Raw genomic sequence first — 26927 nt, 5'->3', positions numbered from 1 at the left:
TTTTGTGCAAACATGTGTTTCTATTCACGTTAATTCGAAGCTTAATTAAACTTTTGTTTACAACTGTTGCCATTTGAGGTTTTCAGTTCGAATGCGAAATTGCAGTTGCTTTTTCAAAATCATTGAATTTATGAACATTCGCATTAATCTGTGCGTCCATGGCTAACAATATTTGAAAACGGGACAAATGTAAAAGGCCCCTAAATGAACAGTATCTCTAAAGTATATTGACGAAGCGCGCAAGGACAATGAATTTCCATGTATGTAATCGACCAAGGTTGATAGGATATTGTTTAATCAGTAGTTTGGGGGGAGTAACAAGAGTCACTAGACTAATTGTTATTCGATTTGTATTTGTGCGAGTGTCTATCTGCAGATAATTATGTATGCAGCTAACAAACAAATGGCCAGAAATATTTTGTATCGTTTTGTATGCGTGAATATTTAAAATTCTTTAAAAATACCCTTGATTTATGGTGAAAGATTTGTTTATTCTGAAATATTGGGTACATTGGATAAATAGTGAAAACATTTTAAAAACAGAATGGATTTTGATTCAAATAATGAGCTGCGGCGTATAGAGCAAGAGCGTGTACGGCACGTTTTGTATGATTTGGTAACGACTTTTTGTGCCTAACTAGCTGATATAGTTGGTGGCAAGGGCGTTGGCAAGGGTGGACAGGGGGGCCGTTGTTACCTTTTGTGGAGAAAGTAATTGTACAGAGCGTCAAAATAATTGCTCGAAGTTTTGGGTATCAGCCGTAAAGAGAGTGGAATATGAATCACTGATCTAATCTTGCATTCGCAAAAGCGAGATGATAAGTGAGGGCGGGCTTTTTTTAACCGACTTCAAAAAAGGAGCAGGTTATCAATTCTGTATTTTTATACTCTGTACATGAAATTTACAAGAATATATTGGGTTTGCGGGAGCTGAAAATGTAACAGGCAGAAGGAGGCGTGGCACACCCCCACAAAGTATACAAGTATATATTCTTGATCAGCATGACGAGACGAGTCGATCTAGCCCTGTCTGTCTGACCGTCTGTCTGTATGAACGCAAGGATCTCAGAAAGTATAAGAGCTAGAATAACCATATTTCGTATTTACTTCTGTGTGTTCCATGTACACTCGCACAAATCTAATATACCCTTTTACACTTTGGGCACAGGGTATAAAAACTAGCAGCTTTTCATTTTAAATTGTTTATGTAAGCTTTAGCAGCAAATTTACTTGCTGGGGGCTCGACTCCTCAGTAGCCCCGTAATTAATGGTAATTATTAATGGATTAAAGATTAATTTTGAGCGCACGCAATTGAAACAAAAATTGTACAGTGTTTCCAATTATTCAACATTGTGCTCAATGACTTTCGCTTTGAAAATAAAACTAACTCTTATCTGCAGTAGTCGGTCTCTTTGAATGAGATGCACTTGAATTGCAAATACTCATTTCTTGTATTTAATTTGAAATTTAATATTCAAATTCTAGCCATATTTTTTATTTAATCGATATTGATGCTAATTAATGTTAAACTGGATATTTAAATTTTGTAAAGCGGATTTTGTTATGCCAATGCACAAGAGCGCTCATAATGTAGACTACACATTCATGCCTGGAAAATTGTCCATTTGTGTAGTGTGTTTGGAAGACAGGAAGCACAATCTGCAAATGTTTGTGCAGCACAAACTGTTGCAGCTGCATTTGCCCCACACTGAAAAGGCCATGCAAATTTATATACGCCATATATTTGACTAGCAACAACAAGAAAAACATGAATGCATGTATTTACGGTGCTCCCTCAATATAGCAAACGGCATTGCTCTATTAGTTAAATAGCTAGGGGTAGTTGAAAACATTAAGACTTTGATGCCAATTTATATTGGAAGGTTTCATGGAATTTACAAAATCGTTATAAATTCATAAAGAAGCACTTGACGTTAATCATGAAACTATTTACAAAACAAGAAAGGAAGGCTAAAGTCGAGCAGGCTCCACTCTTAAATATCCTCTACCACCTCACAAGAAAAAAAAATATTTTAAAAATTTAATTAATTTAATTAAATAATTGAATTAAATATAAAATATTCCATGCATACATTTACATCAGAATCGTGTCTATCAACCTATCATAATGAAACATGGTATACGGATAGATAATCACTAACTGGATGTGACTACCAAAATTCCAAGAATTAAGGGAGTTATAGTGTGGGGAGTGGGGGGTGCATCAGAAAAATTGAACAAACTCGTCCTTTCTCGGGCTCAGGAGAATCTGGATACCAAGTTTGGTTATTCTAGCTCTTATAATTTCTGAGATCCTTGCGTTCATACAGACAGACGGACATGGCTATATCGACTCGGCTATATAGTTGATGCATTTTAAGTGCTTTTGTGTAACTATATGTACTAATTTTATAAAAGCTTACTCTTCAAATTTGATTATAAATCTCGGTTTTATCGAGTGTTCACAATATTATAATTGTGGCTTCCAAAGCTGTGAAAGAACATCAGCAACATATCCAGGCATACTCGTGTGTATACACTGCATTTGTTTGCTCTTTGGATTCCGCATTAATCGCAGCTTACAGTCACAAATACTTTGTGCTAATACAGCACGAGTATAGTAATGAAGCAAGCGTCATGCTGGGAAGAGAAGAGCAGAGCATTCATTTTCAAGTTTACTAAAGTTCGCACATCTGCCTAGACAATATTACTTGTATATAGTATATATATTCTCGAATTCCATTGATTGTGAGCTTTATCTTGATACGAGTATATTTTAATGCGTGCAATTTATATTGTTCTATTTATAAACAAGATAGAACGCTACAGTCGAGCAAGCCCGACAGTAAAATAGCCTGTACTCTCCACATGTTTATGTTCAGTTTTAACAGCATACATTTACATCACGTACCTATGCGTGTTTATATGCGTGTATGTATGCAGCACAAAGTTGAACGAAAGCAGCAACAACAACAACAGCTGCGGGCAGCGCTGCCGACAGAGCTGCAGGCAGCGCATGAGCTGCGATTTTACTTATGGCTTTCACCCTTTGGGTACAGGCTATAAAAATATTCTCCGGACGCAAAGTCTGTGCACATTTATATACTAGTGCGTACCTTTCTGTGATGTGGCATCAGACTGAGAATTTGAGTGACGCGTCAGCTAGTTTTTTTTATACCCTGTACCCAAAGTGTAAAAGGGTATATTAGTTTTGTGCGAGTGTACATGGAACACACAGAAGGAGGCGTGGCAGACCCACAAAGTATATATATTCTTGATCAGAATGTCAAGCCGAGTCGATAAAGCCATGTCCGCCTGACCGTCTGTCTGTATGAACGCAAGGATCTCAGAAAGTATAAGAGCTAGAATAACCAAACTTGGTATCCAGATTCTCCTGAGCCCGAGAAAGGCCGAGTTTGTTCATTTTTTCTGATGCACCAATGTGTTGAGTACAGGGTATTTCACTGTCTGGCTATTTTGTTTTTTTAATTACCAACGGCCCGCTTACAATGAATTTGCGAACTGTTTAGCCGCTGGCCTAGCTCTAGTCGCTATAACCCCAACTTGGTGCTGATAACGCATGCTACATATTGTCTTTATTAAACGCAAGTACTCAGTCTCATTGCACACAGTTCGTTGTAAACGTTCGTCGAGTGAAAATGTTGAGCGCCCTTATCCTAATCGGTCTAGTCGTCGTTTTATTGAGGCCCGTTATTTACTCCTGGCGCCGACATCGGAGCCTCACCAAACAGATAAATGAACAATTTCCGGGTCCGCAAACCTGGCCAGTGTTCGGCAATATATTGCAGTTCGGCTTCACCCCAGACGGTAAGTGGAAACTAGAAACCTGCTCCCCCTGTCCGCGACAGTTCCTGCAGCCGCTGCTGTCAGGTTTTGGTGTGTTCTCGTTTTAATTTAATTTGCTCCAAATTTTATTAGTATTATGCCGGTTTTTGTGTTAATTTATTTACCGACCATCAGTCGTATGTTCAAGCATTTGAGTTATTTTATTTGCTTCGACGGCAGATTCGCTTTTAGCTTTTGTTTTCAAATTGTTTTAGCGCCTTTTGACATTCGCTTTTTGCTTAATTTTGCTGCTGTTGTCATCTTTTCAGTTTATGGCCAAAATTAAAGTTAATTTCTTTGCAAACCAAGTTTGAGCAACCGTTGCCGTGTGGGTAGTCATGCGAAATGCATTTCCATACATACTCGGCGAGCTCACTTACGAACTAACACTTTTAAATGCAGACTCATATGGAGACGGAATAAGAAATACGAATATTTCCACTCAGGTGGTCAATTCGTAATACATAGCCATCTCTTCCAGTTAAAAGCATTTTAAAATATAATTCGGAAATCATTGTGCAGGACCAACGAGAGTGGTTTAGAAGAAAAGCGAAATCAAAAAACAAATCTAATTAAATAAAAATATAAAAGTAATGCTAAAGTCGAGTGGGCTCAACTCTTAAATACCTTGTACACATTATCACGAAAATCTTTAAGGATTTATTATTTTCACTTGCCATCATTAGAAGCAATTATTTAAAATCTCCTTCTACTTAATAAAGGATGAGATCCGATATTATTGCAAAATGCACTTATGTGAAGCAAGGATTGAGAATTATAGTACATTTCGAAGCGTCAATTAGTGTTTTTTTTTTATCTACCTTTTCTTGCGTTGCTTGGAAGTCGTACGAAAGTAATTGGTATAACTAGTAATTGCCACAACATTTTTTCTAAAGTCCATAATCAATCCCCAGTTAAATGGGAAACAGCACTGTAATTATTACAATATTTGTCGCAATTTTTATGAATTGAAAACAAAACCATTTCCCACGAACGATTAGTAACATGCGAGGCAACATGCCGGCAATTTAGCAGACATTGAACCTGACACTTTGCACTCCGATTTGCACTGCTGCTAACCTTAGTTGCGATATTCTTCCATTTTCCATTTCGGACATGTCAGTTATGGCTATAAGCTAATAGCCACGATTTGTAGAACAGAACACACATGGCTACAGATGCGACAGTACTGTGCAGTTAGATTGCGACTGTTATTGTGATACTGAAGCTCAAGATCAGGGTCAGCAGCGCGAACAGCACGAAACTCGTTTATTGCTCGACGAAGGGGAGGACTGACACATCATACAACATACTATATAGTATGTACATATATACAATGTATTATTCCATTTGAAAGCGAAATGAATGTAGACCGGTGGGTTGAGCTCAGCGGATTTACAGTTAACACTATGAGACACATCTTCAATAAATAAATCGAAAGTCTGATTTGTATATGCTATAGTATGTATAAGTTCTATCAATTCGAGTGTATACTCGTATTGCGTAGGTCATAAAATTCACCAATGTGCTCGTTGAAAGTGAAAGCTGATAGGCTTCGGCTCCAGCCCACGGTAGCGATAAGGCGATTATTTTGTATACAATACTCAAATGGTTGATAAGGGAAATAAAACGAGTGTTTTTCAAATGCCATCAAATGATTATTTTTGCATCTATTTTGATAATAGAAATTCAAAGCAAAAATAAACCTTAGTACTAGAGTGTAATTCCGTTTCAAAACTGACTAGATCGCAGTGGGTCGCAGAGCCTTAATGATGGCCTTGGCCATGTTGGGGCTCCTGGTAGGGATGCGCCGCGATCCAGGCAAGAGCCCGAACAATTTCCTCTGGGACTGGTGGGGGTGTGGGCAGCAAATTGCTCTGGGGCTGATAGCCATTCTCATCGGCTACGTATGAAACCTGAACGTGTTCCCCCTCGGGCGAGACCCAGCTGAATTGTCCATGAATGTTTCCATGTACATCGCCACTGGCAACCTGGCTAATGCCGTTCGATGTATCTAGGTTGGATTCGAAGCCATCGGGGCGCACGTCGGACACCAATTTCAGGATCTCGGCATGCGCATCTTCGCCACTTACTGGGGACGAACGGCTGACGCCGGCGGCGGCCATACCAAGCAGAGCGCAGATCAGAACCTGGAGGCAACATTAGAAGATATTTAGTCCATTGTGGAGTTCTTGGAACGAGATGGCACTTACGATTTTGTACATGTTGCTGATGTTGTCTGAAAACACGGGGAATGTTAACTGTGCTAGACTTGGATGTGACTCGGTCTTATATATGCATAGCCATTGTCCCCGCTTTGGGCATGCATGCTTTTGGATTTTTGTCACAATATCGCATAATTTGTCTGAGTTATGAGCAGAACGGTGCCCACGCCCAAAACATCATCGCTTGGAAACACAAATCTTGGCCAGCTGGCTGAAAGCGAAATGCAAATAAAAGTAAAACATAAGATGTATGCGGTTAAAATTTGTTTTAATGAATGCTAATACGGACGATCAATAAAGTTCAAACGAGTTGCTCGCCAAGCTGCATCAACTGACAAACTGGTCTATTTGCAAAGAAAAAACAAGTTGCCATTGTTCGTATAAAAACGTCCAGTCGACGGCAATAACTCATCAGTGTTCTAGTTGTAGCAACCAGCCAACACCCTCCTTCGACTTGGTCAAAATGTTCAAATTCGTGAGTACACACAGCACTAAGTCCTTCACTAGGAAACTCGACTGAGCCCATAGTGTTATTTCCAGCTGCTCATCTGCGCGATTATGGGTCTTGCGGCAGCCGGCGATGACGCCGCAGCCCAAATAGAGAGTCTCGAAAATGATGTCCGCCCCGACGGATTCAGCACTAGCTTCAAGACATCCAATGGAATTGCACAGACTGCAAGCGGGGATGAGCATGGCAACATCCAGGGACAATATAGCTTTACCTCGCCCGAGGGCGTGCCTGTTCAGATTTCTTATGTGGCCGACGAAAACGGATACGTGCCAACTGGAGACCAGTTGCCTGTGCCCCCACCAATACCCGAGGCCATCTTGAGGGCAATTGAGTACATCAAGGCCCATCCTCCCAAGGAGGAAAATTAAGCACCACTCTCCCTAGCCAGAGTGTTATTAGTCTGTAGAAATCGAACCGCTGTTGGTTTCATTGTTGTTGGATGAATCGCATGATCTGATGCTAAATAAATCCAAAGTTTTTATTGCATTTGAATTGGAGCTACTACTTCTTAGGCTTACTTCCAGTATATATATTGATATATTATATATTTATACTATTTATTGAACTGGTTAGCTGGCATTTTTCTCTCCAGACCTTACAGCATTAATAAACTTTAAGCAAAATACTGTTTTTTTTTTTATAGAAGCAAATTAGTATGAGCATATCTAAGTTCAAAAAAAGGAAAAATCGGGAGATATTGGATATGATCGCGTTTAAAACAAGCACAATTTTCCGCATCTGAAGTGCAACACAAATGTTGTTTAAAATGCTTCAACAGCCGAAATATTGGCTTGGTAACATTTCTCAAATGCTGAGCAGGCAGTCCTTAAACGTAAATACTCATAATTTAATTTACATTGCCAAACTACTGCAATACCTAATTGGATTATGCTTGCAACAGACATTTCGAAGTCTGCGTTGTATCACCCCATAGGGAATATCCACATCTGCAAATACAAGTATGTATTTTTAATGAGTGCGCCAAAAAGTATGTATTTAATTTGTTAGTTCTTGACTATTCGTAGTGACTACAGTGAAAGATCGTTTTTAAGCACAAAGCCTCTAAAATATATTGCTCTTATATATCTTGTACCCAATAAGAATAGGTTATTCTACATATTGTAGAAGAAATTATACATGCCCGGAGTTAAGAGAACACGCATACCTATTTGTAACTCTAGCTACTATAATATGCGAGATCTTTGCCTTAGGGACAGAACACATTTCTGTATTTGATTTGTCTCATCATAGAAATCGAACATACTACTCGTATACGTTTTTTGTTTGTTACAAAAACATGGCAGAATATCCTTACACGCTTCGGGGGCAGGGTGTACATTTTTAATAAAGTGATGCAAGTTATTTTGTTAAAATCAAACTTGCAGCACACTTATGTTTGTATTAGCGAGCGTTAATGCGAACTATTTTAACGCGAACTCGGTCTAGCACGATTATAAATTGGCTCCCTCCCCCCCTTTCAACGCGATAAAAACCTCGGTGATACACAATAGAAGTTTAAACATATTTTAATTTTCAATATTTCAATTGTTTTTTTATATATCTAAACGAGCTTAAGGAGAAGGATTCGCAAATGCTAGCAGCTTGGATAGACCATTTGAGAAGAGAGTTGGTAGCAAGAGAGAACGATACAGTCGAGCAAGCCCGACAGTAAAATAGCCTGTACTCTCCACAAAAACGGAAAATACAAAAAAACATTTTTTAAAATTAAATTATTAAAAAAATTTGATTTAATTAATTAAATTAATAAAGAACATGTTTGTTTATGTACAGCTTTATATTTACATCACGTGTGTATGCGTGTCTGTATGCAGCACAAAGTTGAACCAAAGAACAACAAACACAAAAACGGAAAATACAAAAAAACATTTTTTAAAATTAAATTATTAAAAAAATTTGATTTAATTAATTAAATTAATAAAGAACATGTTTGTTTATGTACAGCTTTATATTTACATCACGTGTGTATGCGTGTCTGTATGCAGCACAAAGTTGAACCAAACAACAACAATAGCTGCGGGCAGCGCTGCGGGCAAAGCTGCAGGCAGCACATGGGCAGCGATTTTATTTATGGCTATAACTTTCCTCAGAATTGACCCATCGTGATGATACTTGGCACACGGACACATTAGCACTAACTGGATGTATCTATGTATGGATGTATTGATTTCAAAAACCCAAGAATTGCGGCAGTTATAATAAAACACGAATTGCGGGGGGGGGGGGGGGGGGTGTATCAGAATAACAAAATAAACTTGACCTGCCTAGGACCTGCCTCGATACCTAGTTCGGTTATTCTAGCTCTTGTACTTCCTGAGACCCTTGCGCTCATACATACGGACGGACGGACATGACTATATCGACTTGTCTTGCCATCCTGATCAATAATATATATACTTTTTGGGGTCTGCCACGCCTCCTTCTGTGAGTTACATGCATGCGCACAAAACTAGTATAGCCTTTCACCCTTTGGGTACAGGCTACAAAAATTCGTTTACCTTCTAAAAGCCACAATCTTTCTTGGCAAGCAAGAGGACCACCACAAAAAAAAGGAAAATGTTTAGCACGAACACGGCTTTATATTAAATTAAATGCCAATGGCGCCAAATGGTTCTTAAATTTGATCATAAGTTGCATTAACATTTTGTGTGCTTAAAACATTTGGAGTAACTTTTTGTTAAGCTTGAGAATGTTTGGACTTGGAAAACAGCGAAACTTAAAACAAGAAAATTTGTTATGTCCATTTGTCTGCATCTAGGAATACATAGTAGACCATACTTTGTATGGAGCTCATGTCACGTTTAACACGATATCGTGTCAAGCGATCGCTAAGTGCATAACTTTTTGAAATGTCAAAATATTCACCTTAAACGATGAACGGAGACGTCTATATTAAAACACTTAGTTTATGACATATGAAGTGATTGAAATTAAGAAATAAAGAATGAACTGAGAAATTGATTGCGATAATAGATCAATATATCAATTAGCAATGCAATAATGTAATAACGTTCAGCACAATTATTATTTTGTAGCTAATTGCTAGCAATTCAAGTGTAAAATGTAATTAGTTGACGACTTGATTAAGTGTGCCTTTTTGTAACGGAGCTGTCTGATAATTTGTTGAATATTTGATTAAGCATAAACAGCTATTGTAGCTATCTACTAAACGAGATATTTCGTGCATTTTTGGGCAAGTCTCTTTATGGATGGCCACTTAATCGTAGACGTCGACTTTCTTCTTGCCACTTGGATTTGACGAAAAAAAACCCGTTCGGCAAATAACATTTCAATAAAGCAAGGTGTGCAGTGCCAGTATGCAGATCGTATCACTGGAAGCATCAGAATTTGAACTTTAAAGCGCAATAGAACCAGTCCACTGGGCAGTAGCCGTGCATAAGAAAGTTGAAACAATAATGTGAAATGCGCCCAAATGCCAGCCTAAACGATTTAATTACCGGTTATTCATGAAGCAACCGGTTCAGTGCCAAAACTTCTCAATAGATGCATTAACTGATGGACTATAAAAATTGCCAGTTGATTCCGAAATCAGCACAGTTTGATAAGCCATCCCAGCCCAACCGAACCGAACCGCAACCGCAACCAAAATGTTCAAGATCGTAAGTGTGGATGAATGTCACCTCAAGGATTTTCTGGTTAACTATTCTCGTTGCCACTATAGCTACTCCTGACAGTCTTCATCGCCCTTGCGGCAGCCGGCGGCAGCGACGAATCACATGCTGAGATCGAGTCCCTGAAGTCCGATGTGCGCCCCGATGGCTTCGACATTCAACTGAAGACAACAAACAACATCGATCAATCGGCCAGCGGTGATGTCCATGGAAACATTCATGGTGCTTTCGGCTGGATCTCACCCGAGGGCGTGCATGTGGATGTTAAATATGTCGCCGATGAGAACGGCTACCAGCCACAGAGCGATTTGCTTCCCACTCCCCCACCAATTCCAGCGGAGATCGTGCGCGCCCTCGCATGGTTGGAAGCGCATCCTAACCAGGAGAACAAACACTAAATATTACACTACGGACCTGACTTCTATTCGACAAAGAAATAGCTCACGAGCCTGTATGACAGAGAGTGTGTTAAATATATTCGTATCGCATTGCAATTGAAACTTCCGTTGTTTTACTTTTCTCAGATATCCCCATCTCTGATATCTTTATTCATGGCCTGTTGTTTCTCTTGCCTTGCAGCTTACTTGAAGAGCACGCTCAAATGGTTTCAGGAATTCGATTACAAAAATATTCGAATCTATGCGGGCCCCTTGCCCTACGTGATACTCATGGAGCCCAAGTTTGTGGAGGTAAGCGTGCAGTTCCGCCCTTTCCCTTCAATAAACTTTCACCACTACCTGTTACTGGTAGCACGTCCTAAGCAGCAATATCCTGACCTACAAATACGATCCATACAATATGCTCTACCCCTGGCTGGGAAGCGGCCTACTCACGGCCAATGGGGAGCAGTGGACGCTGCGCCGAAAGCTCATCACCCCCTCCTTTCACTTTCGTATTCTGAAGGACTTCTTGCACGTTATGAATGAGACCAGCACACAATTTATGTCCTTGCTGGAGAAAGAGGCAGCTGCCTGCCAAGTGCTGGACATGCAAAGTCTAGTTATGCGCAATACGATTGATGTCATATGCGGTAAGTATGCCAGTACTTGTATAAGGACTAAGCCGCAGGTATACAGCCATTTTAAAGGAATTAAAAGGTTGAATGCATAAGCACTTAGATGACAGCCAATAAAGTTACTTTGAATGGACAGCAAAACATACACTTTTTCTTCATTATCCTATCGTGTTCATATATTATTTATGCGTGTTTCACAAACTTCTACAGAGACCGCAATGGGCACCCGGGTGAATAGCATTGGAGGGCAGTCGTCGGCTATTGTGACTGCCATAGACACTCTCTGTAACGTGATACCCGAAAGAGGGGTTTCCGTGTTCAAGCGCTTCGATGTATGCTTCAAGCTTACTCCGCTCTATGCCAAGCAGCAACGAGCTCTGACTACTTTGCGAAAGGAATTTGCGCAGGTTGGCTGACAAATGAAAGCAATACCCGCGTTTTATTTGAATATCTTCCTCCCCCTTTCTATGTTTGTGGATCGCTTTGTGCAGATCATTGAGAAGCGCCGCGCCTTGATCCAAACAAGTAGCTATAATGCAACGCCCGATGATGATGAGCTTATGGATGCTAAGCGCCCCAAAATGGCATTTTTAGATAATTTACTGACCGCTGAGGTGCAGGGGAAGCCTTTGACGTTTGAGCAAATCTTCGAAGAGGTATCCACATTTATGTTTGAGGCAAGTTATTTTTTGTCGCTGTCTGAAATTGTAAACAAAAGTATTTGGTCCATAATATGACAGGGACACGATACGACTGCCTCGGCCATTACATTTGCCTTGTACTGCCTGGCATGGTCACCAGAATCGCAGCAGCGTGCCTTTGAGGAGCAGCTCCAGCTACATGGCCACGATCGCCAGCGCCATTCGACTTTTGACGAGCTGCAGAACATGAAATATTTGGATTTGGTTATTAAAGAAACTCTCCGTATATTTCCCAGTGTGCCCTTTATCTTTCGCACAGCCAAGCAAGCGACCCAGATTGGTGAGAGCAGACATGTCTTTTAATGATCTATGGACACAATCCACTTATGTATTTGCAGAGGATAAATTCATACCGCAGGGCACAACTTTAGGGATAGGAGTTTTGTCCATCGGCCACAGTCCACACGTTTTTTCGGAACCTCTGGAATTTCGACCGGAGCGCTGGGAAGCCAGAGAACACACAAATGTTAATGCTTTCGATTATGTGCCTTTTAGTGCAGGTCCGAGAAATTGTATAGGTGGGCAAGAAACTCCAAGCCGATGAAATACTTGTAGTTTGAACTCATAAAGCACTTCTCTCCGCAGGTCAGAAGTTTGCGCTGCTCGAGCTGAAGGTAACACTATCGAAGCTGCTGCGTCATTTTCACTTAAAACCCGCACCAGAATCGCGACAGAGTCTGGCTCAAATTTTCGATCCCCAGCACAGGCCTGGCCCACAGGAGCTAAAGCTTTACATTCCCATCACCCTGAAATCTATGACCGGAGTGCCACTGCGTTTGCAGCCACGCACTTATTAGAGCTATGCCAAATACACAAATGTTAATCTGTTGATGCTTTATTTCGCGGTCGAGCGCTTTCTTAGTCGGACTTGTATGCCGTTTTCAGATTTGAGTGTTACTCGTATATTCAGCACTGGATCGTATTCGCTCTGTGGCACGCAGTCCACGCGAGAGTGGTCATTGATGCCGGCAGGCAAGTTGTCCACAGCTGGAAGGACTTCGAAGTGACGAACCAGCAACAACAAGAGCGATTTTAATTGATACATCGCGTACTTTTCCGCTGGTAGACATTAGACATTAGTTTACTTGCTAGGCAACCTTTGGAGGGGGCTTACCTATGCAACCTCTGGCGCCAGCGCTGAATGGCACGCTTTTAAACGCCTCAATTCCAGTATCCTTGGTCTCATTGTCAAGGGCGTCCTCAAAACGCTCTGGCCTGAAGACGCAGGGCTCATCAAAGTAGCGCTCGTTGTAGCCCATGGCTATGAGACACATAATAACCGTGGTTCGTTTGGCCACTTTGGTGCCATCTGCAAGCGGTTTCAAGGCTCATTTTTGAACAGGACAAAGTCTTCTTCCCTGTCTATGTACTTACTGATGTCAATTGACTTGCGATTGGTGCGTGCAATCAGCGGCACCGACGGATATAGACGCAATGTCTCACGTATGACCAAGTCCAAGTAACGCATTTGCTCCAGGCGCGCGCAATCAACATCGGCCCCTCCCCCGGCTTCCAGCTCGGTTCCGAACAGACTCTGTTGCTCCTCGTAGACCTTCTGCTGGATGTGTGCATGCCGTGAAAGCGTGTATAGCGTAAAGCTCAAGGCAGCGGCAACGGGATCATGGCCCTGTGGACAAACAGTGAACAAAGCTAAGCAAGCGTCTGGCGGCTCGGGGGACATGTCGACTTACCGTGAAGATAAACGTCGAGAGCTCCTCGACAATTTCACGTTCTTTGAGAGCACGTCCGTCCAGCTTGGCCGAAAGAAGGACGTCCAAAAATGGTCGATGGGTGGCCGTCTTTTCAGTGCCATCTGCCAACTGCCTACGTCGTTGCTCTACAATCTGAATGTTGTGATGGAGGGAGGCATGTGTAGGTGTGAGTGCTTGGCTGCGTGGGTGTATGTGTGGGAGTGGGAGTGGGAGAATGTTAAGGCTTCACTCACCCGCTTAACTTCACTTCGGAGCAGCTGCAATGCGCGCCGCTGCTTCATGTAGTAGGGCGTCAATTGGAAAAGCGCATCGAAGCGTTTCACGATGCTAAAGGTTCGTGCCTGGATGACATCGCAAAGGCTACAAGAAGCAAAAAGGGACAACGGGTCATCTATAGTTTGTGGATATACATTACATATACAGGTATGTAGATATAAGCATGTCCAGCTTTGTGGAACTCTACGACTAATTCCAAGTAGTTGATGATAAAATTAGAATGCAAGAACTTGAATAATCAACTTATTTTGTTACGAAATAAAATTGAAATAATTTCATAATTATTTTCTTACTAGAGGAGTTCAAATGGCGTTATTGAATATTTTCCATTTAACATTTTACTGCATCCCCTGGAACTTAACTTAACTACTCTTAACGTACAAGTATACAAATAAGTACGAGTAGCTTAAAGTATGAAATAAAGAACTGCTACAAAATTGTATTCGAAAAATTATAAACAAAAATAAAATATAGCTTCTGGGGAAGAGAAAGTTCTGATAATGTAAATAAAAAACAAAATTTATATTAGCACAGACATTTATCATAATGGCAACCAGTTTTGCCACAGTGTGGAGGGGGAGAGCACGAGTCCTGCTCAGCTTAACTTACTCTTTGATGGCACTATGTAAGTTCGAGGGCTCGTCGTCCAGTGAATTGCTTGCAATGCCTGTGGCGTTTTCTGTATTTAATAAAAGAGAAGAAAGCAGAGAAAAGGTGGAACGGTAGAAGGGCGTTAAAACTTTAATCGCTGTGTCAACTGAATAAAAAAGTTAAAGTTAAAAGCTACAACTTGGGTCAGTTATTCAATTTCAAATCACTTTCCCCGTTTTCTAGGCCACGACAAACTTTTTTCAATCTCAAACACTTGGAACAATTTTCTATACAATAAATCTTCTTTGTGTATGCGTGCGTGTGTGGGTGCGTAATAAATTATAGAAGTAAGTGCAAGCGACGCTGTTAAAGCCGCGTTAACCAACCAACCCACTTAAAAAACAAAAAAAAAATGCATCCTCGAGTTCCCCCTACGCACATGACAAATGCTTAAAGTTTTGCTCACCACACACAATATCCAGTGTACACTTCCCAGCCCACTCCTGGGCGTCGAAGAGCGTCCCTGCCTCGGCCTCACCACTCAGCTTTTGGACCAACTTCAAGCCTGTCCTGTGCACTACACGCAAATAGCCCTCGATGGCGGCCCTCTCGAAGGCGGGCACGTACAGCTTCTGATGCTTCAGCCAACGCGCTCCGGAACTGGTGAGCAGTCCGTCACCGAGCCACGGCCGTAAAAAGGAATACAAGTGTTCCTTATACAGAAGCGACGAGCTCGAGAGCATGTTCTGCAAAATAAGCAGCGGCGGGGTGTTTGTGTTTATGCGTCAATTGTCCTCGTTAGGGCCGGCGATGCACTCACCTGAATTTCCGCTGGATCGCTCAGCATTATGTGATACTGTAGGAATACGGATGAGCGGAAGCCTTGGAAATCATATTTTCGGCAATATTGAAGAATTTTTTTTGGATACTCTGTGGGTTGCAAAAACAAAATTGAGAGGGGGAGGCAAAACTGACAGGGTCAGTTTAATTTGGGTAAAAGTTTTCTTTTTATTTTTATTTGTATTTTCCCGTTGTCAAAAGCTGCAACTTTATCGGGCTAATTCCTTGGGGGTTGTTGGAAAACATGCACACACTGCGTATTGAGTGCGCTTTTTATTATTACTGTTGTTGTTTTTGTTGTTAATATTCTTGTTGTTGTTTACATCACAATTCGGGAATTTTATCATAGTCTCAAATCTCAAGTGGCCAAACAGCAGCATCAAGTGCTGAGCAAAACAGTTTTCCTAGCACTTCCAATACTTGTATACATAGACCCTCAAGGCATGCGTTTTTCCATAAAGGCACGAAGCACTCGTTTCAAACTTTAATAAGGATCCCAAAGACCTGTTGTGTTACTTAAACATTAAACTTGCCAGCTGGAGGTTGCAGTTTTGTGCATCGAACTGCGAAATTGCCAGAGAGCCGGAGCTGCTCCAATCGCTGTAATCGTAGCAAGCATGTAAGCTGAGCTAAGTAGCTATTGCTTTTAAGTAGGAATCAGTAGCACATACTTGTATGTATGTACATGTATGTGTACGTGTATGTATACATTTACCAGCAGCTCTATCTTGTACTTCCAGTTTCTACTCATGTGTATATTGACTTTGCGGGATGCATTTACGTAGAATAATGCACTGCCTCATAGTTTCGTTTGAATTTGATTCTCAATTACAAAAGTGCATTCCAAATTTTAAATTAAATTTCAATTTATTTGCTTATAATGTCGTTAATTGAACAGAACCAATTACTGCTGCACAGTTTTATAATTATAATACACACACTTTAATATTGTTTTTGAATATAGTCAGACTATTTTCAAACCAGATTTTTATTATATTTTAGTTTTGCTGATAATGTATACTGCGAACCGGTTTGCTCAAAATAAATAGCTGATTAAATTATAAAGATAATTTCATTCTCCGAGGCTGTACAAATAATTTAAATTAATCTTAGACTTTCACTTTTTTTCGCTGACATAAACTCTCAAGCGGACAAAAGCGGCCGTCGTGGATCTGTTAAGCCGCTAGAGTATACTTAACACAACAATGGCAACAACAGTGGCCTCGAAGGAGTAGAATAAATTTACAGAATGCTCAACAGCAACCCAGTCAGGAGGAGCCGGGCAAGTACAAGTATAGTGTTTCCATCCAAGCATACCAGAACTATCAATTGTAGTAGTCGTTCTTATGCTCATAGTCAGCATCCTTTATTGTGCATTTGAAATGATTACTTGCAAGGCAGAGGCAAACAAAAAGAGCGCACAAAAATTATTCAGCTGTGAAAATAAAAAATAGCAATATTCTCAGCGGAAATGTGCAGCGAAACAGCGAAACAGCAAAACAAAATCAGATGAAAATTGCAAGTGATGTTGCAAAAATGGGAAAATGCTCACCAACAATCACTGCAGAAACGTCGACGCACATAAATATATCTGCTATCTATTGGCATAAAGTACTTGTGTGTACGAGTGTGTATTTCAAACTGCAACACGATTACTATCGAAAAGTTTTCTGATGCCCTCATTGCGTATACGCAGTGCTGACCACATTTTGGCAAACTTAAATGTGGCACAAAGCCAATGAAAAATATATTCATCGTGCATTGAGCACAAATGTTGAATGAAAATGTTTCTCGGAGCTCTGTGTGCGGCTTGCGCTTTACTGCTAATAATATATGACGGCTAATAATACTATATACTTGTACAACCGATAGCCTATCGCGGCGATCGCAGCCATTGACCAGTTCATAAATATAGGCAGGCGCTTACTTACCAGCAGGCTTCAGGCCAAACTGAAAGAGATTTCCTACAAACGGATATGGGGTGGGACCAGGTATCATTTCCATGATGCCTGCCATATGGTCGAGATAATTGAATATTCGGACGCCCTTAAACACCAAAATGGTGGCTATGATGATGGCGACAGCCAGTAGAAACATGATGCTCAGCTTTCGTTCACCGTTCACTGTAACAACCTTTCGTCTTCAATACTTTTTCGGCACTAGCTGCTTTGCCCAGTACTTTAAAACTTCAGGCCAATGGCCAATTTCACACAGTGGTTTATCTTTTAACGATAACACAATCGCTTACGTATCACGCCTTATAATTATATCAATTTAATAAGTAATTAGCTGGTCGGCAGTTTTATTTCTAACGGACAGCTTGGATAGTTAGATAATTGGCATAAACAGTTCTGGTACCTTCAGATCTCTCCCAAAATTGCTCTTGTTCAGTTGACTCATTCAGGCGAAAAGCAGTGAAGTGGGGATCGCTGTTCAGAGCCACTTGCTGGCGTACAAAGTGCAAGAAGAATCGACTGATAACAGTTTACCTTTCGACTGTGCAAATATGGAATGTGAGTCAAATTATTGTTACCCCAGAGAGTTCAGTAAAATTATATATAGAGAATGAAATTGTCTACAAGTTGGCTTCAAAAAAAATGCACTGTTGAGTGGCCAGCAACCACCCTTCCTTACCCGTCGCAAGATGTAAATAGTCGGGTGATGAATTCAATACTAGATAGTGCCGCGACTAGCAATTAAGATTGACTTCATGAACACATATGAGCATAGATAAGGGTAGTGATTAGTATATAATGATAGTTTGAAAGACTTTTTGAAAACAGATACGATATGACAAGATGTAAAATAATATTATTATATTGTACAAGCACAGTTTGTAAAGAAAATAAACGGTCAAAATTGTAATTTAGTACTTTAAAAAATAACTAACTAAGCTGAAAATTGTATGAATACTGTAGGAATTATACAAAAATTTTTGAGTTTAAGCGATAGTTTGTTTCCCTTTGTGCTCTCCCGTTTGTGGTACTCCTACAAAGTTTGGAAATTTAAGTCGGGCTGCAGAAAGCCTCAAATGATTTTAATGTGGAGAAATATTTTTTTCCAATTTAGGCCATACCCGGCAATGTTTATCTATATTTAAAGATATTAAGTTGGATATAAACTAAAGTCATTGAAGAACAACTTAAATATTAGCTGAGATCCCAACCGAATTAAAATTTATATCGACAAGATTTCGCAGCATAATTATAGGCATCTTTTCTTTTCTTCATATTTTTGGCATAAGGTCAGGTCCGCAGCAGTGCGTTTATTTAATGAACAAATGTTTCTTTGTCTACAAATTGTTATAAGGGATTATAAGAAACCAAATAAAAATTTGTGGGCTTCCAGCAACTGATTTGAATTTGTAATACTTGTAGGTTTTGTGGGAAAGCTCCTCACAAAATCTGTACTGTGGCCAAACCTGAGTTGAATGTTTTGATTGAAATGTGTGTTTAAAAAGTAACGTTTTATAGCATTTAACATCTACAATATGCTGTAGTGCATAACTGTTTTGAATTTTGGCGCTTTCTTGTGGAATTCTTTTTCATTTGTGCACTACAAATTAAAGCCATTATTACACACATTTTTGATGAATAATTTTGTTTGTACGAGTGTACAGAAAAGCTTCAAATCAATCAAATCACTGAAATAACAGCTTTTGAATTAACGCACGAATTGTTTTTTAAACAAAACAACAAATTACATGGGCATGGCTTACTCACCGCGATCTGATGTGCCCCAATACGTTATACATACATATATCACAACACACTCGTACATGTGTATGTAGTATGTACATAAGTTTGTTGTTTCTTTTCATCGGCTACTTTCATTTGCTTTTGTTTTTACGTAGTTGGTATGTTTTTGTCGAGTCATTGTGATAAGCGTGAAGTTGCAGCAGAGAGCACTAATCAGCGTAGATTTTAAAGCACCGATTGGACGGGTTTCACGAATTTAGGCAGACCGCCGGTAGAAGCAGTCCCGCAATATTAAAGCTCTCGTCGAGCGGAGCGGTTCGGCGGCAGTTCGTCCACGTTCGAGTACGTAACAGTAACTTGTTTTTTTTTTTTTTTGTAATTTGCGTCTTTGTGTTGTTTTGTTTTTGGCTGTCGCTGTCGCTGCTGTTGCTGTTTTTGCTAATTTAACATGTGGCTGTTGCTGTACGCCGTTTTGGCATTACCAATAGTTTTGTTCGCTTATTTCGAGTTTGCTTACTCGAGGCACAAGCGTATCTTGGGAAAATTAAATGGCCCACCTGCCCTGCCTCTGCTGGGGAATGCGCATCAAATGGGCAAAGATCCATCAGGTAAATATTTACACAATTAACAAGAGAGAACGCTACAGTCGAGCAAGCCCGACAGTGTAATACCCTGTACCCAGGTAAACTTCCGTCACTGAGTTATATGCGCCCATAGCAGCAGCAAAAAGAGGAAGAAGAAGAGCGAACTTGTTGCTGCAGTTTGTGGGGTTGTACTGGCGAGAATTTGTTTCGCTAATAACTTTTCTTAGAATTGACCGAATTGAATAAAATTTTGAACAACAGTAGACAATTGTATATAAATTATGTGTGCAAAGTTTGGTTTAGGTAGCATTTGAAATGTGGACGCTATTGACGAAATTCTGTAGCGGGGGAAGGGGGGGAAAATTTCAAAAAATAAAATAAACTCGTCCTTACTCGGACCTAGGAGAATCTGGATGCCAACTTTGGTTATTCTAGCTTTTATAGTTTCTGAGATCCTCGCGTTCATCCAGACGGACGGACAGACGGACGGACAGACGGGCGGACAGACGGACAGATGGACGGACGGACATGTCTAGATCGATTTCTCTCGTCATGCTGATCAAGAATATATATACTTTATGGGGTCGGAGATGCTTCCTTCTGTATGTTACATACTTTGCACAAACCTAATATACCCTTTTTACCCTACGGGTACAGGGTATAAAAATAACTACGTAATCGCCTTTTGCGGCTACCAAGAGAATTGGCACTCCCGTAAAAAGGCAGACGAAATGATATGCAGCCGAAAACTATTACTCACAATTTGAACTTACAAATGTATATAACATACTTGTACATATATACTAATATGTACATATACATACCCAACCAACACCGAAGTTGTGCATTAAAAAAGTCTATATCGCTTTTGAAAATATCTTTATGTATTGGGGCTAGGCATTAGAACATTTTCTTTGGCATTATATTGTTATACCTTGTACCCGTAGGGTGAAAAGGTTAAATTAGGTTTGTGCAAAGTATGTAACATGCAGAAGGAAGCATCTCCGACCCCATAAAGTATATATATTCTGAATCAGCATGACGAGAGAAATCGATCTAGACACGTCCGTCCGTCCGTCTGTCCGTCTGTCCGCCCGTCTGTCTGGATGAACGCAAGGAGCTCTTTTGCTTCTGCTACTGGCGCATATACCTCAGTGTCGGAAGGCTACCTGGGTACAGGGTACTTCACTGACGGGCTTGCTCGACTGTAGCGTTCTCTATTGTTTCAATACTATAAGTATAGTGCATATAGCACATTAACAATAGCGAATTAGTAAGATTGTAAAATAATTGGCGTGTGTGTGAGAAAATATAAATTTCCCGTCCACAGACAACCATTAATTATTAATTCTATATAATTATACTCTGTACATGAAATGTACAAGAGTATATTAGGTTTGCGGGAGCTGAAAAATGTAACAGGCAGAAGGAGGCGTGGCAGACCCCACAAAGTATATATATTCTTGATCAGCATGACGAGACGAGTCGATCTAGCCCTGTCTGTCTGTCTGTCCGTCTGTCCGTCTGTCCGTCCGTATGAACACCTGGATCTCAGAGACTATAAGAGATAGAGACACCAAATTTTGCACGAAGATGCGTTATGTGTGTATTCTATACGAGTTTGTTTTATTTTTTTGATTTTCCCCCCCACTTCCCCCCTATGGGGGTTTTCCCGATTTTCCATTCGTATAATCGCCTATATCTCGGAGACTATAAGACCTAGGAACACCAAATTTTAGTCCCAGATGCCTTATGTGAATACGCAGAAAATGTATATTTTGGAATTCCCCTCCCTCCCCCCTCTACCCCGCAAATCGTAACTCCCGTAATTCTTGGAATTTCGAACTAAAATTTTGGTAATACCCCCAGTTAGTTATTATGTGTCCGTATGCCAAATTTCATTATGATAGACCGATTTACCAAGAAGTTATAGCCATAAATATATTTGCTGCTGCAGCGCTGCTCAAGCGCTGCCCGCGGCTGTTGTTGATGTTGCTGTTTGGTTGACTGCGAAAATGCTTACACAGACACGAATTGATGCGCATAGGCATACATACACTCACACAGACGCAATTGCTATGTAAATGTGCAATTATACGTGAGTTCGAATACCGAGAGAGGTAAAATCGATCAAATTTTTTTTTTTATTTTCTTAATTTTTTTATTTTCTATAATTATTGTAAACATATGTACAGAGTATTTCAAAGTCGGGACACCCGACTTTAGCTTTTTTACTTGTTGAAATATAAGTTGGCGGGTTGTTGCGACAAACTTCTTTATCACATATCTGATAAAGAAAGGTAAAATAAAAAGCATATGCCGTATAGAGAACTTCTTCCTCATTTTTATAGACGAATCGTCTTCTTAGGCCCTTTTTGTATCGTTGAAAATATTAAAACAAAAACCCTCGAAATCCAATTTGAAATCATTGCTGTACTCTTCTTCCACAGAGATCCTTGATCAGATTTTTGAATGGTGGCATCAATATGGTCGAGATAACTATCGGTTTTGGATAGGCTACTACTCCAATGTGCTGCTAACAAATCCGAAATCCTTGGAGGTAATGACTATGCATTAAATATAGTGAAAATATGTTCACATAGTCGTATGTACTTCAACATTCCTTTCAGTTCGTACTCAGCAGCAACACGTTGATACAGAAGTCAGATATCTATGATATGCTGCATCCATGGCTGGGGCTTGGACTGCTTACGAGCTCAGGCAACAAATGGCACAAACACCGCAAGATGATAACACCTTCGTTTCACTTCAATATATTGCAAGATTTTTATGAGGTGATGAACGAGAGTTCGACCAAGTTCATAGCCCACTTGAAGAATGCTGCAGCCGGCGATAACATTTTAGATTTTCAAGATTGGGCGCATTATCTGACGCTGGATGTGATCTGTGAGACGGCTATGGGAGTTCCCATAAATGCAATGGATAATAACGATTCGGCCGTGGTAAAGGCCTTTAAGGAGTATGTTTATATTCAAAATGTAAAATCCTTTTTATATTTTATTTAAATGGCGTAAACTCAACAGCATGTGCTACAACATCAACATGCGAGCTTTCCATCCCTTGAAGCGGTCTAATTTCATGTATCGCTTCGCACCCGACTACCCCCACTATGAGAAGACCTTAAAAATACTGCAGGACTTTACCAATGAGGTTATTGCCAAACGCATTGCGGCCCATCGCACTGGGGCTGTTGAAGGGTTGACGTCTAAATCTGAAGGCGATGAATTCAAGCGAAAGAAGTTGGCTTTTCTGGACACGCTGCTCTCATCCTCCATCGATGGTCGGCCATTAACGCAGCACGAGATTTATGAGGAAGTCTCTACATTTATGTTTGAGGGCCACGACACAACCACATCGGGTGTGGCGTTTGCGGTGTACTTGCTTTCCCGACACCCGGAAGAACAGGTTTGGAACTTACATTTTCTGTACTGAAAGGTCTATTAAATTTTTTAACCAGCGCAAGATATATGAAGAACAACTGGCGGTTATGGGTGACGATATGAAACGTGATTCCACCTTCCAGGAGATTGCAGAGATGAAATATCTGGATCTATTTATCAAGGAGGCACAGCGCCTATACCCTAGTGTGCCCTTTATTGGACGCTATACGGATAAGGAATATGTGATAAGTGAGGAATTTTTCTCACCCCTTGAACCTGCAATGTCTAATAAGTTCGCTTTTTAGATGGCCAAACTATACCTAAGGGAACCACATTAAACATTGGCATTGTCATCCTTGGATACGATGACCGCACATTTACGGAGCCCCATCGCTTCTGGCCCGAACGCTTTGAGTTGCAACGACCCGGCCCCTTTGAGTACGTGCCGTTCAGCGCCGGTCCACGTAACTGCATTGGTCAAAAGTTTGCACTGCTAGAAATTAAAACGGTCGTCTCGAAGATTGTGCGCTCCTTTGAGGTACTGCCCGCCTTGGATGGGCAGGAATCCAAGGATGGATATATCAATACCTATTTGGGTTTGCCACAAGCGGAAAGATTGCAGCGGGAGCAGACGCGTAATAAGTATGATCCAATTCTGTCGGCGGTGCTAACTTTGAAGTCGAAGAATGGCTTGCACTTGCGATTAAGGGAGAGGAAGTAGAATTAAAAGCTTTATTATGGTTGCTACGTTACAACAAGATTTCTACTTATTAAAAAACTCTAGTCTCACTTCAATTGATGGCCACTAGGACAGTGCCCACATGGGCATTGGCCACAAAAGCTTTGGGATCAACCAGCTCACCGTCAATATATTTGGACTGCAGGGAGGTGGTAATGACCTCCGCCTGACCACCTAAGCTATAGTACTTGGTCAGGTCGATGGTCTTATCGCTGCCGCCCAAGTTTATGACAATGACGTAAAGCTCGCTGCCAGTTTTTTGGCTACAAGGCATGGGAATGAATAATTATTATGAATAAGTATCGTACATATAGACCAGTTTATGACTTACCGCGAGTATATGAGAATATCATCATCCAGGGCCTGAATATTAATGGCGCCCTGGCGAAAAGAGGGCTCCTTACGCAGACGCACCAATTTCTTGAAGATTTGCAAATGGGACTGGGGTGCGCGCATTTGCTGCAAGGCATTGATTTGCTTGTACTCATCGGAGACAGGCAACCAAGTTTGATCTCCGCTGGTGAATCCTGTGAGGAATACAAGTATGCCAATATAGCGTGCATTCACTTGACAGACTGCTTGTTCTTTACGTACCTGCATTCTCGGAAGCATCCCACTGATAAGGCGTCCGCGCTGGATCCCGTGAGCGATCATAGTAGGTGTCTGGATCAGCGTTGCATGCATTCGGATCAACAGTGTCCTCCCAGCTAATGTAGACATCGGTCATGCCCAGCTCTTCACCGTTGTAGGTCACCGCATGTCCTGGCAGTGTTTGCAAAAGTATGTTAATCAGATCCGTGCGTTGCACCCCAAAACGAGAAGCCACACGCTTGTTGTCGTGATTTCCGAGCACCCAGTTGGCATAGACACCCGCCGGCATGGCATTTATCCACTTTTGAATATGCTCCGCATAGTCATGTGCTGTCGAGACATTGTTTATGTTGCTAAGGAAGTCAAAGTTGAAGGGCACGTGGGAGCCATTGCGCACACCATCGCCGTAAAACTTAATCATGTTCTCGAAACTGGTATAGGCTTCGGTTAGGAGTACACGCGAATCTCCGCCATGTTCCTCGTGAAAATCGTCTACTAGTTCACGCCACTGATAGATCATGTCAAATGTTTCGGGCAGATCCTGCGTGTATATGTGCTGAGTCCAGCAATGATCATCGGAGCCAGGACAGGTAGTGTCGTTGGACAGAGGCTCGTCGGGATACTGGTTATAACGATCCAGATCCACCTCGAACATATACGGCACAGCATCGATGCGGAAACCAGCCACGCCCTTGGCCAGCCAAAAGCGAAGGACGCGCTTCATCTCCTCCACCACGGCTGGGTTGCGATAGTTCAGGTCCGGCTGTTGAACCGCAAACTGATGCAAATAATACTGCTCTCGTACTTCGTTCCATTCCCAGGCGCTGTAGCGGAACTCTGAGATCCAGTTGCTGGGCGGCTCGCGTTCGCCGGTCTCCTCATTGATCTTGCCGTCGTGCCAAATGTAAAAGTCCTTGTAATCGGGGTCACCATTTACCGAGTTGATGAACCATTCACTTTTGTCGCTTGAATGGTTGGGCACAAAGTCGAGTATGATCTTGATTCCCACCTCCTTTGCACGTGCTATCATGCGCTCAAAGTCCTCCATGGTGCCATATTCGGGATGTATCTGATAGAAGTCGGATATGTCATAGCCGAAGTCCACCATGGGCGATTTGAAAATAGGTGAAAGCCAGGCGGCCGTGAAACCAATGTCCTTAAGATATTGTAGCTTCTCAGTCACGCCGTTCAAGTCTCCAACGCCATCGCCATTGGTGTCCCGAAATGATCGCGGATAGATCTGATAATAGTTGCCGTTCTCCCACCACTCGGTGCTATGTATTTGGGTGGTTCCCAGTGCCAGCACCAGGAACGCAACAACTGCATGCGTCTGCATTTTGTCAGGAATAACTGGCCCTCGAAGAGGGAACAGCTCTTTTATGGCCTGGCCCCCCACTGATAAGCTTGTCAATGCAGCAATGTCGAGTGTAGCTGTAAATTGTTGCGCAAATAGCACTAGAGAAGTATCATGCGAACATCACTTCATAGGTTTGTTAAATTTCCATTGTTTTGATTTGCTTGCCGATAGCATCTCTTCACTTCAAGTTGGCTAATTATACGTCAACATATTGGCAACACAATGTCAAGTGCCATTCATCGCTTGTAATTTCGAGTACTTCGGCAATATGTTGTTTTTTCTTTACTATAATTTTCGGAAAGATACAAAAAGTATAATACATTCGTAATGTTTGATAGTTTTCGATTGCGGAAAACTTTTTGAGTGGCAGTGGCTCTAGAGTAGTAAGCTGATTAGGCAGCTGATGGGAAGCAGTAGAAAAGAGAGTTACTCAACGAAATGCATACTTAAATGGGGAAAAACAGTTCTAAGCATGACTCATCTTTTCACAAGTTGGATTGAGTGTTGCTTCAATAATTTTTGAAGTGCAAAGATAGGGAATACTATCAATCCTGCTGCTTATTAGCCTATTTGGGAATCACCAATTCCCTTTCTCAAGATTCTTCTTGGAACTCCTCAAAGCTTGTATCTTTACTTAGATCCTCAAACAATTTAGTTTGTTATAAACTTTCTTAAAATATTATAGTGGTTGTAAGATGTGAAAAGTAAACATGAAACGGAAGCCATCTGTTGAACAAACTGTCCATTAGAGCAGATCCTTAATTAAATCCAACCTGATGCGCCTCAGTTTTGTTTTATTTCAATATGCATTTTCTAGGATAATGAAGTGCCCGAATAGGTATCTCAAAAAGCTTATGCAGATTTGAATTAAATATCCTTAAAGCAGCCAAATCTAATTTATCTAAAAGCACATAAACATTTTAACAGTCGCAGGCTTAAAAATTAGTCAAAATAAAGTCAAGTCCAACACTTCCCTCTTTTTGTCCTTTTGGCAAGGCGACAGTTGACAACTGACATTTTGGCAGGAAGTCAAGAGGACACGTGCGGTCAAAGAAAAATGTTTAGCTTCGGCTGCCCTATTTTATTGTCTTCAAAGCAAGGAAAAGTCTCTGAGCTTTAGGCCATAAAAGATTTTTATGAGCATTTTGTGATTGGGTTTGGGGAACTGAGAGGTTAATAAAAGCATTCT

General features: G+C 41.0%; 7 protein-coding genes across 7 annotated transcripts; 4 read left to right on the top strand and 3 right to left on the bottom strand.

Moving 5' to 3' along the window:
• The first annotated feature begins 3676 nt into the window (after window positions 1-3676).
• On the top strand, window positions 3677-12787 carry LOC115634661 (cytochrome P450 4e3-like). Its single transcript, XM_030532521.1, has 8 exons — window positions 3677-3829; window positions 10813-10922; window positions 10984-11263; window positions 11459-11655; window positions 11740-11925; window positions 11989-12229; window positions 12288-12467; window positions 12535-12787. The coding sequence occupies exons 2-8, from the start codon at window positions 10902-10904 to the stop codon at window positions 12744-12746; spliced, it is 1317 nt and encodes a 438-aa protein (XP_030388381.1). The 5' UTR covers window positions 3677-3829; window positions 10813-10901; the 3' UTR covers window positions 12747-12787.
• LOC115634515 (larval cuticle protein 2-like) lies at window positions 5614-6072 on the bottom strand. The gene is made up of 2 exons (XM_030532281.1): window positions 6061-6072; window positions 5614-5997 (listed from the first exon to the last, which is right to left on the bottom strand). The coding sequence occupies exons 1-2, from the start codon at window positions 6070-6072 to the stop codon at window positions 5614-5616; spliced, it is 396 nt and encodes a 131-aa protein (XP_030388141.1).
• On the top strand, window positions 6501-6951 carry LOC115634663 (larval cuticle protein III/IV-like). Its single transcript, XM_030532523.1, has 2 exons — window positions 6501-6547; window positions 6613-6951. Exons 1-2 carry the CDS (start codon window positions 6536-6538, stop codon window positions 6949-6951), a joined length of 351 nt encoding a protein of 116 aa, XP_030388383.1. The 5' UTR covers window positions 6501-6535.
• Window positions 10206-10631, top strand: LOC115634662 (larval cuticle protein 2-like). The gene is made up of 2 exons (XM_030532522.1): window positions 10206-10221; window positions 10284-10631. Exons 1-2 carry the CDS (start codon window positions 10210-10212, stop codon window positions 10629-10631), a joined length of 360 nt encoding a protein of 119 aa, XP_030388382.1. The 5' UTR covers window positions 10206-10209.
• Window positions 12769-17484, bottom strand: LOC115634660 (probable cytochrome P450 4ad1). The gene is made up of 9 exons (XM_030532520.1): window positions 17300-17484; window positions 15349-15458; window positions 14995-15274; window positions 14547-14616; window positions 13895-14021; window positions 13641-13793; window positions 13324-13576; window positions 13064-13258; window positions 12769-13008 (listed from the first exon to the last, which is right to left on the bottom strand). Exons 1-9 carry the CDS (start codon window positions 17463-17465, stop codon window positions 12785-12787), a joined length of 1578 nt encoding a protein of 525 aa, XP_030388380.1. The 5' UTR covers window positions 17466-17484; the 3' UTR covers window positions 12769-12784.
• A 1930-nt stretch (window positions 17485-19414) lies between these two features.
• On the top strand, window positions 19415-23846 carry LOC115634627 (cytochrome P450 4e2-like). Its single transcript, XM_030532482.1, has 6 exons — window positions 19415-19674; window positions 22101-22210; window positions 22281-22630; window positions 22695-23076; window positions 23129-23300; window positions 23357-23846. The coding sequence occupies exons 1-6, from the start codon at window positions 19515-19517 to the stop codon at window positions 23770-23772; spliced, it is 1590 nt and encodes a 529-aa protein (XP_030388342.1). The 5' UTR covers window positions 19415-19514; the 3' UTR covers window positions 23773-23846.
• On the bottom strand, window positions 23755-25724 carry LOC115634626 (maltase A1). The gene is made up of 3 exons (XM_030532481.1): window positions 24385-25724; window positions 24122-24317; window positions 23755-24053 (listed from the first exon to the last, which is right to left on the bottom strand). Exons 1-3 carry the CDS (start codon window positions 25715-25717, stop codon window positions 23843-23845), a joined length of 1740 nt encoding a protein of 579 aa, XP_030388341.1. The 5' UTR covers window positions 25718-25724; the 3' UTR covers window positions 23755-23842.
• Between the last annotated feature and the right edge of the window lie 1203 nt (window positions 25725-26927).

This window comes from Scaptodrosophila lebanonensis, unplaced genomic scaffold (genome assembly GCF_003285725.1).
Source record: "Scaptodrosophila lebanonensis strain 11010-0011.00,11010-0021.00 unplaced genomic scaffold, SlebRS2 tig00000001-arrow-pilon, whole genome shotgun sequence".
NCBI classification, from domain to species: Eukaryota; Metazoa; Arthropoda; class Insecta; order Diptera; family Drosophilidae; genus Scaptodrosophila; species Scaptodrosophila lebanonensis.
The sequence above is the reverse complement of the archived record's forward strand: the minus strand, read 5'-3'. Positions and strand labels throughout refer to the sequence as shown.